This window comes from Anopheles ziemanni, chromosome 2 (genome assembly GCF_943734765.1).
Source record: "Anopheles ziemanni chromosome 2, idAnoZiCoDA_A2_x.2, whole genome shotgun sequence".
In the NCBI taxonomy this organism is placed as follows: Eukaryota; Metazoa; Arthropoda; class Insecta; order Diptera; family Culicidae; genus Anopheles; species Anopheles ziemanni.
In genome coordinates, this window is record NC_080705.1 from 8,456,736 (window position 1) to 8,466,944 (window position 10,209).

The 10,209-nt window shown below is 47.7% G+C and overlaps 1 protein-coding gene across 1 annotated transcript in view; it reads right to left on the reverse strand.

The window, feature by feature from the left end:
* The window catches only part of LOC131281583 (uncharacterized), a 57,477-nt gene extending 48,796 nt beyond the window's left edge, over nucleotides 1-8,681 (reverse strand). Inside the window, exon 1 of the mRNA XM_058310926.1 lies at nucleotides 7,398-8,681. Within this exon, the coding sequence (XP_058166909.1) occupies nucleotides 7,398-8,681 (1,284 nt within the window). The remainder of the gene's footprint in view (nucleotides 1-7,397) is intronic.
* Nucleotides 8,682-10,209: the final 1,528 nt, after the last annotated feature.

The window sequence follows — 10,209 nt, forward strand, 5'->3', positions numbered from 1 at the left end:
GATTCATGAAGATTCATTAAGGTTTCGAAAGATTCATTAAGCTTTGAAGATTCGAATCCGCAAAGATTCATGAATCCATCTGAATGAATCTTAGGTGAACGATTCATATGAATGAATCTCGCCAAAAGATTCATTAAGCACAACACTAGTTGCAATACATAATACATTTTGTTGGAATGATTTTCCAGTTTGAAATCAAACAAATAATACGATAAAAAGTCCTTCCTCTCTCTCTCTCTCTACGAAAAACGAAACGAACGAACTGTTAACAGTTTAAACTCCCATCAACAACTTCGTTTCGACAATTTTAGAAAGTTTGCCCTCCATTCGTGTACGACCAAACTGTTGACCGTTCGGTTCGGCCGCGGTTGGGATCCATTCCGATTCGAGTCCGGTTTCGGTTTTTGCTTCGAGGTGTGTTTTTCCAATGATAGCGACACGTTTTTCCCCTTCCACCAAAAGGAAAAGTGTTGATATCGTTGCAAAGAAATAGAGAAAAACAAGCGCCTCTTGATATCTATCAGGGGAAAAAAGAAACATTCATCATTTGAATGTTTTCCGGTTCACACTTTAAATCGGCCGCGAGGGATGTTTTTTCCAACCGATATCGCAAAAGCCGTTAAACTGGTCCCCGAGGAACACTCGAGGGTTTTTTTTCGGGTGTGTGTGTGCTAACCCGGTTTCACTGTTTGAAAATCAATTTTGTACATCCTTTCCCACGCTCGCCCGAAAGCATCAGCTAAAGCGTGGAGATGCACGAGATTGCAACTAAACTCGTTGTTGGAGGTTGGAACGGCCATTTTACCCCCCCCCCCCTCCCTTCCCCTCCTTCTTTCGTCACATGATTTGGCGCCTGTCGACACTTGCCAAACGTGGCACGCCTTAGTCCTTAGTGGAGGGTACGAAGGGTACGTCGTGCGCTCGCTATCGTTCTCACATACGTTTCAACTGGAAGTAGTACAACTCGGGGGGAAAAACAAGCCTCAGCTGGATGGTAGGGATGCAGTTGCGAAACCCTTGGTGTCTGCACTTTGTGGAGCCATTTGCATTTTGCACGTTCTTTCTGTACGTTCCACCGAGAGAGAAGGAGTATTTGATCGACATCGTCAGTCGTCATACACACACACACGGATACAAATTCCGGGCCCCCCCCGGGGAAGAGAAGGACACTTTTTTTATCTCCGCTTTTATTTATCTCTTCCCATCCCAGCTTGCCAGACCTGGCCGAAAAGGTCAAAAGCATGCGGCCTTGTGCATGTCTGACAACGACGACGATGGTGTCAATGTGTGGAACCTCTGCATTCGATGTCCTTTCGACATCCGAATCCATCACGGACGCGAAACACACTGAACTCCACCACGGCGTGTTTGACATGACGTGATCGCAAAACGTGCAATCATAATAAAACGAACAACTCGACATGTGTATGTGCGTTGCTTTTCTTTTTTTGCTTCGTGTGGAAAATGGTTCCTTTTTTTGCTGCTCCGAAACGGGAGTGCCTTTCTCTCTCACACACACACACGCGCTGATGAGCAACACAGGCACGGGACGTGAAAAACGAAACCCAAACACACAACAAAAAACGCGGAGCGCGAATCGTGCATATTAATTGCAATGTTTTGCTCACGCCCATACGAACGGGCGTGCTTTTGTGTGTGTGATTGTGTGTCACCCGCGCGGGAAAGCGTGTCGCGTGTCCTGGCATACGATTGTCTGCTTTTCACGTCGCGTCACATCCTTCCCACCTTACCGAGCATTTTTCCCGCTTTCCACGACGCAAACGAAGGTCGCCTCAAGCTCTGCAAGGCCGATTCCATCCATCCATCCGATACACTCACGTTTCCCGTCCCATTATTATAACTTTTTTTTCTCGCAAACATAGACAACTGCCGCCGGGTGGGCATTTGCTTTAAAAACAAGAAAAAAAAGACAGCTTGCCCGTCAATTCAATCATTCGCCGCCGAATGGAACATAAAACCGACCGTAAAATGTTTCGACCGGCCGCGCCTCCTTGCCGCTTTGAGGTGGAAGGCGAGCGCTGGGGGGGGGGGGGGGGGGTGGGGGAGAGGAGATGTTGCGAATTGTATTTCATTTCATTCGTGCCTTTTTTGCCACAAGCCAGCATCAGAAACTCGCCTTCCGATGACAACAACATCGATATGATTCGCCGTTCGTGAAGTGATGAGTGAAATGTTTTACGGAGGTTGCTCGTTCGCCTGCGACGGAATGAATATGCTGATGCTGACTGGCGAACAGAATGGCCCGAAACTGGAGCAAGGTTCGCCCTGAATGGCGATGTACTGTTCGCGCAGACACTCAGAGCCAGCCGAGAGCGGAGGGGGAGGACAAACGAAACGAAAGAAACATAAAAACGATGCAGGAAGTTACTCTCCATAAAGGAAATAATAGAAGTAGATAAAACAAACCGGAAAACAACTCGCAGATTGGAGAGTAGTGCAGCTTGGAAATCTGTTCATTTCGGTCAGGGTTTTCTGTTTCGGTTTATCTCTTCAAGTTCCGTCGATCTGTCGTTGGTATGCTGCCGAAAATCTCGTCGCCGTCACTTACAGCCCCACAGAGGGAATGGAAATCTGCTGCAGGAAAATCACACACGACAACGCACTCCATTTGTTGGGTGGAGGAAAAGTGTGTACGAGTGTCGCCTTTTATTGTTTTATTTCAATTAAGCCATCACTCGACCATTCGGGTCGTATTTGTGGAAATGCGTTGATTAATTTTATTTTATGATTTTAAATGCATTAACTTATGATTAATTGTAATTTTGATTACAATTAACAACGGTAAGTTATTTCTCTTTACGTTTTCCACAAATTTTTAATTTAGAAGAACGATAGCTTGCTTGCATGCGATAAATCAAGCCGGTAAACGTATGAGATTTTTCACATTTTTCCCCGGGTGGAAAAACTAATAATGTAAACTCACGAACTTCGGGTGGCAGCTGTGACGCAACCCTCACCACCCTCCCTCTCCCCTCGCCCCAACCACGCGGTTCGTTTTGAGTGAAAATCAAAAGTTTAATTAAAACCATTATCCACATTTTTAGCATGACTTCCGGGCTCAAAGCCCAGGTCACTCTTTGCGCTCCGTGGTCAAGCAGTTCCGCAGTACACATTCCCAAAACGGAGCACCGGTTCTTTGTAGAAAGAACTACCGTTTCGTACGCGGGGGGAAAAAAACCTTTCCGTGCAACAATTTTCGAAAGGATCACGCGAAAAGGCTTGTCATCGGCGTTCGCGTTCGAAGCAGCACGAAACGCAAACCGAAGATTAATGCCGGGGCGTCGAGCGCGTGTGTGTAATTAAAGAGACATTAATCACCGGTGGCCGGTCACATTCGTGCCTTCGAGTGCCACCTTTTTGAACTTGACAGGTGAGAACGATTTTTTTTTCTTTTGAACCGTCACCACCGGGGACCAATGATCGAGAATTAATGTGAAGCATTTTACCCCAAACTTGCAAATGACATTTTATTACTGCCCGAGAAAAATCTCTCGAGTTTTCCGCAGAAACGTAGTTCGGTTTTAAAATACACATGAATCTGTGAAAGTTATTTTAATAATCGTTGGGAAGGTAAAACGGATCAACTATCGGTTGCTTCGAGTTAACTTTATACAGATCAAGTGGAACTTAAAAATCAACACCTTATTATGTTAATGTTGGCGAATAATTTCGGTCCACGGTTTGCCTAATGAGGTCACGTAATTTTTGAATATATTCGGAAAAAGGTAGAGTTGAACTACGGTTTCGATGTTTGCTCGCATTGCAAAGCTGTGCAACGCCAGTTCGTTAGCATAAACAGAGCCACGATTTTTGCATGCCACGAGTTCGGAGTGTTTGTGCGGTCTGTCGCAATCAGACGATAATGATTTTGTCAATCCACAACCACGAAAAACACTCGCCCCTCACGGAACTGCATCGAATCCTGGTGCGTGATCGTGATGACTCCACAAATAAAGGAAAGAACGCAAACAAACAGCCGTTAGGAAAGTAGAAGTTCTTTTTCCCTTTTTCGTGTTCGAACTCTCTCGCCCGTCCAGACTGCAAACCGTCTGCGGGCGTCGTTTTATAATTGAAAAAGTTATAAATGTGTTCTGCCGCTTGTCTTCCGTGTCGCTTTAATAACCGGCCCCAGCGACCTTTCGTTCCCGTTTGCGGGAATCGACGAGACGCGACGAGCACCCGATTTTGGTGGTCGAGCCTTTTCTTTTTCGCTTTAGTTCCAGCGAGGCAGTTAGCATTAATGTGTTCCATTTCATTAGAGATCTGCCCCCCGTGGGAAGAAAGAGTTTTCCGCCCCTTCGGACCGGGGGGGGGGGGGGGGGGGGGGGAGGGGGGGGGGGAAGGGAAACCACAACCACAAAGTCGATTCGATGGAAAGCAAACCGTTCGGAACAAGGGAATGCTTTTCGTTCGAGCTTTCGTGTTTTCTGCTTCTTTTCTAGTCGAAAGAACAAAAGAATCTGTAACTTCCAGTAGCTTTTGCAGACATCCTCATGGCGATGGGTTGGGTTGAAAAAGGACCCAGCCCACTTGAGCTTTTCGGAGCAGATTTGTTGCAGAATAGGTCGGAACTGACCTAGACTTTTTCCGGCCCTTGGATGTAATGTTAAGGATGTTATAATCGATTGATTCTGAAAGCATTTCGTACCTAAGATAACTGAGTAAGATAAGAGTGACGAACTCTTATGTTCCTCTGATGTTTTATGTTTTAAAATGTATTCAATGTGCAAAAAAAAATCATTAAAATGTAAATAACTCTGAAGGAAATTAAAGAAAGATAGATTAAAATTAAAATTATCTGATAAGATAAAATACTTTGACTAATAAATTGTTGAGTAATTTTGAAGAAATCTATGTTCAAGCATCAACGTAAATCTATTAAACGAGAGTGGTTTATAACCGTTGATTAAACACCGTTGATCGTATCGTAAAAATATGATCAAAGAAAATTATACTTGTACCCAATATTGAAGATAAACATTCGCTCAATTTCACTTCCCCCACAGACATATCAAATACCACTTTCCACTCGACATATGATCCCCCCCTTGTTACCCATCTTTATGCTTGTGAATACAGTTTTCCATCGCTCCCGAAAACGTATGCCAAAGTCATAAACTTAACGAACCCATCGTGCGCGTTTGGAAATCAAATCGGAAAAGCGCAAAGAAGGAAGGAGAGCGTCGGAAAATGCTACTTCTCCGGGTGCATCCGAAGCTCATTCAACAAAGCGCTGGAGAATCGATGGAAGTGAATTGTTATTCCGTACAATAGATAGTAGTATCCCTTCCCCTCACCACCCACTGAAAAAGAGAGTTTGTCGAGAAATGTGTTCGCCCTTTTCCCCAAAAGCCGGCGGGAATCGGTGATGGAAAATCATTTCACACACAAAGGCTCTCAATCAAGTGAACCATCGAAGCCCCCCCCGGTGCACGCCTTTTCCCCTTTCTCTCTCTCTCTCTCTGAATTGTCTGTTTTAGCCCGTGCTGGAGAACTTTATTACATACCACATAATATGCTCTCATGCAAGCATAAATACATTCAATTACGTGCCGTTCCAACCGAAGGGAGTGAAGCTTCAAGTTCCACTTCCGATTCCGTCCGTGGCTGATTGTAGACATTTTCCTTCCCTGCCATTCTCGAGCTCGTTTTCGTCGGTTCGAACCGGGGCGGCACTTTTTCGAACCCCAGATGTTTGTACTGTCTGTTTGGTGGACGACGCAGGGACAGGAAAAGTGTGGCGGAAAAAGGATGCAGCTTGATTTACGCTAACGAATAAAAACGGCTGGACGGAGGAAGAGCCACGGGGGGTGGAAAACGGTTGTCTTTTCCATGCAACCCTGGATTGTGGTCCCGTTCGGTTTCAATGTATCTTCCACTCCATTCAGCCCATTTATTCGAGTTCGAGAGGAAAGGCTTTCCCTTCGCTCCTGGCTCTGAGTTACGAGTGCCCGGAAAAGCTGTCGATATGCGAACGTTAAGGGAGAACAGGGAGGTGGTGGCCGAAGGCGAAGAAGGCTCTGAACGATGCTCATAATAAACGCCCCACTCGGATAAAGGCGAGGCGATTGCGATTTATCATTTTGATAGCTTTCGATTTTGTCGAGTGTGAATATGTTCGAAAAGTGAGGGCCCCACCATGCCACGGCTTTTTCTTGGGTTTCCTCTCTCGAGAACGCTGTAAAAAGCATCTTACCGCAAAGGCAAGTGGGTAGTGACAGCGTTATGAAGCAGCTTACCGCTTGTGCCCTCAGAACCTTTTCCGGTTTCCTTCCTTCCAGGATGATAAAAAAGCATCGTTTTGCGTTGGATATAATTTTCTGTAAATAGGATACTCTTTCCCGGGGAGAGGGAAAACATCGGCACAGGAGGAGTGTGATGATTTAATATTTTGCACATGTTTTTAAACACCCCCTTCCCCAAGGGGACGAACAGGAGCGATATTGTTTTTGATTATGCACAAATTGGCCGGCCGACTAACATATAGGCCCGATTAAGGGGCGATATATCACAATTACGCCGGGGGAATAATTATAGTAATGTTCTTTTATGGCTTTTGGTCAGGTTTTTGAATAAAATTTGGATTTAGTGGCGCACCAGAAATCATTGGATCTAATGTTTTGTTATGGGGGGTCCGCGACAGCCGAGCGGTAGCGCCGGTTAGAAAATCGGCCCATGAGCGCCGAGGCTCAGCACCTCGACAGCGTGGGTTCGAATCCCAACCGAGACCGGACCCTCCCCTGTACGAGAGGACTGACTATCCACGTACAACAGGGAAACAAGTCTCGTAAGCCCTTAACGGGCAGGTATGACCAAGAGGTCGTTACGCCAAGAAGAAGAAGAAGAATGTTTTGTTATACTCGATTTTCCAAGTTTTTGGAATGTGGCGTTTCCTGATTAATAGACATTAAAGTGTTAGCTAAAAGTAAAATATAGTTTAAGTACTCCAAGATAATAAAATAAGTAATGTCAAAGGTATCAAACAAGTAAACCATCCTCACTAGAACTACACAAACCAGAAAAATGTAACAAAAGTAATGTCCTTGCTGCTTAAGATATCAGAAATGCTTTTACCATTTATACTCATAAATATGTCCTCTTAAACTTGTACAAAGAAGGTCACGTAATTGCGGAACATTGTCTCGCTGTGAATGAATTAATAAATGTACCAAGGTGCCGAACCAACCCGGCTAGAGATTGAGGAGGGAGTTACGCAGTTTGCAGTCGGCAACGACGGGGTTATAAAGTTCATTAAAAATGAAGGTTTAACAAAGAACCCTAATTAGGGTCGATACCTTCGTGGCCCAACGTGGCTGGGTGACTTGCTACGACCTATGACGCGGGACGATGCGATGGACACCTGGAAGCTGCCTTACCTCGAACTGATCACAGGTACAGACGCCGTACTGGCGATGTTCGCACTCGCAGCAGTAGTAGTCGTCCCACTTGGTCTGCGCGTGGCCGGGCGTGGTGGTCGTGGTCGAATGCCCACCGCCCCCACCACCACCACCGTTCGGCACGGGCGGGAAGAAGACGTCGTCAGGATGGTACCCCTGGTGTCCGGCGGCGTTGCTTATTGTCGTCGTGTTGTAGAAGTGCTCCTCGTACGGATCGAGCTTCCGGCCCCGATAGACGCTGCACTTCCGCTCGAGGGTGCCGGGCGTGGGGCTGGTGAGTGGGAGCGCCTCCTCGTCGTCCGTCAGCGCCAGCGGTTTCAGCCCGAGCCGCCCGGCCGGTGGCGTTGCTTGCGGCGTCGCCGGTGTGATAATGATCGGATCGTCCGGTATCTGCAGTGTGAGAGGTTGCGTGAGCTGCTGCTGCTGCGGCTCCAGCTCGTCGTCCTCCCGGTGGTGGTGCGGCCCTTTCTGGCCCGGGCCACCCGCCGCCAGCTGCTGGTGCGAGTAGTGCACGTGAAACCCGTGCGGATGCGGATGCTGATGCTGCTGATGCTGGTCGCGATTGTGCGCCTGCAGAATGTGAAGCTGCTGGTTCGGCTGATGGTGGTCTCCGCTGGCCGCCGCGAGGTCCCCGAAGCCTCCGAGTGTCGGCGATTGTGGAGGCGTTAGGTCTGCCTGGGCCTGCGAAACGAGCGGCAGCGTGGCGGTGGCGGACTTTGTCAGCTGCTGACGACGCACCAGCTTGTCGTACTCGCGGAACCCGGTCGGTTTGGGCAGCGGAGGGAAGGAGGCACCGTGGGCTGGATGTTGGCCACCAAGACCACCAGCGCCTCCGTGTAGGTGACAAGCTGCCCCATGTGGAACCGCTCCACCCGCTCCGTGATGATGATGATGATGGTGATGGCCATGTCCTCCAAAGTGCGGTCCATGTCCGTGAGCTGCTCCAGCTCCGGCTGGGCCGGCCACTGCCGCACACGGTGCTTCGCTTCCGAACCCGAACCGGGGATGCTGATGGGGTTGATCCGACCCCGGAATGCTGGTGTAGCCGGCGCTCAGCTTCCGGTGGTGCTGATGGGGCGCCCGCAGGTACGACGCCGGCAGCTGATGGAACGGCTTGCTCTTGGTCGGCGTCGAGGCAGCCTTCGCCGCGAGCTTCTCCCGCAGTATCTGCTGGTTGGTGGCCTTGTTTTTCGTGTTCTGCGCCGCCTGCTTCTTGCGGGCCTGGCGTGACGCCAGCGAGGCGCCACCTGCTGCTGCATACATCTTGCGCTTGCGCTTCTGCCCAGCACGTACTGCACTGTTCGGCGCTCTCTCTACTAAGTTCTGCTACTACTACTACCACCACCGGCAACGGCCCCGACACAGTGTCGCATCCACAACAATAACAACAACAATGGCAATAACAACAATGATAACAGCAATAATAACGACGACGACGATGGCGATGGCGATGGCGATGACGAAGGAGCTAGAGAAATGGTGTTGATTGCGCTGCTAAAACGCGAACTTGTTGCAAACTGACGTCTTGTCAAACTCGCCGACGCTTGCTTTGCGAGTGACGTTTCCTGACGCTCGCGCTCCTTCCGGTCTACTACGATGTGATCGAGTTGTGTGTTAGTGTGTAGTTGGAAACAGCACGAAGACAGCAACGGCGGGAAGATCGAATGATAATGGGGATATTTCAAGGATAGTCAAGTGTCAGGGATTTACGTTGTTCAAGGCGGAGGAATTTAGTGTGACCGTGTATTTTTGTTTTGCTTTCTTGATGTGGACTATAGTACGGTTAGTAGTGAACGAGGTTAACCACTTATACGCTTTGCAGCACACTTTGGATGCGCTTTGAATCCTACTCGATAATAGGCTCTTGCTTACTGATTGCTTGATCAATTCACGTTTGCACATACACAGAAATAAGTTGTTTGCTGCTTGTTTTTACTAGCTTGTTTCAGTTATAGACGGCTTTGGTTGATTTTTCCTCACGAAACTGCCCCCTTTCCCTAGGAGGCGATGGCTACGCTTACACAACACACACACATACACACAGCTTACTACTTGCACACACACACATGGAGGAGATACGCTTAAACACAGACGATTTGACCTATCGTTTAGAGTTTTAGTTAGTTTTTAGTTGAGTTGCTCTTAGAACAAGCAACGCGGCGCTACGAACTTTCCTTCGGCTTTTGTAGACAGTTATCAAAAAATGTTCGGTATCGTGCACTAGGTGCGTGATCGTAACGTTTAGTTAGCTTAGGGTGGTAGGGTTTAATATTTACGAGTTAAGTTACGTGTGTGTTTACTTATTGGTGTGTATGTTATCGGTAGTGTGGGATTGGTTGCAGAGTTTCGTTTGCTTCACACTAAGCTAAGACGCCAAAGCGAAGGGAGCAAGAAAAAATCTCACTCACTTCCTTTCTGTTTCGCTCCCAGCCCTAGCTATACGCTTACTTATTTAGTACCTTAGGGGTGATTTTAATTTCATGCTAGTACCTCCAATAAGGATTCGAGTGGGCTTTGTTACAAGTATGTGGAATGATGTGTTACACAGAAGGCTTCAAGAGGAAAGACGGTTCTGTTCGGTTCCCTTTTTTGCAGATCGCGCGTCTCAGAACCGACTTTCTGTCTCCAGAATAGACGATTAGTACACCGTGTGGGAATCAGCTACGTTAAACGGATGGTTAGAGTATGGTAAAGTTCACATCCAGCGGTCCTACAGAGCTGACACACTCGCACATTCGCAGGACAGTCAAAGCTTCTCTAGTGAGGATAAGAAACGATACAAAACCGGACC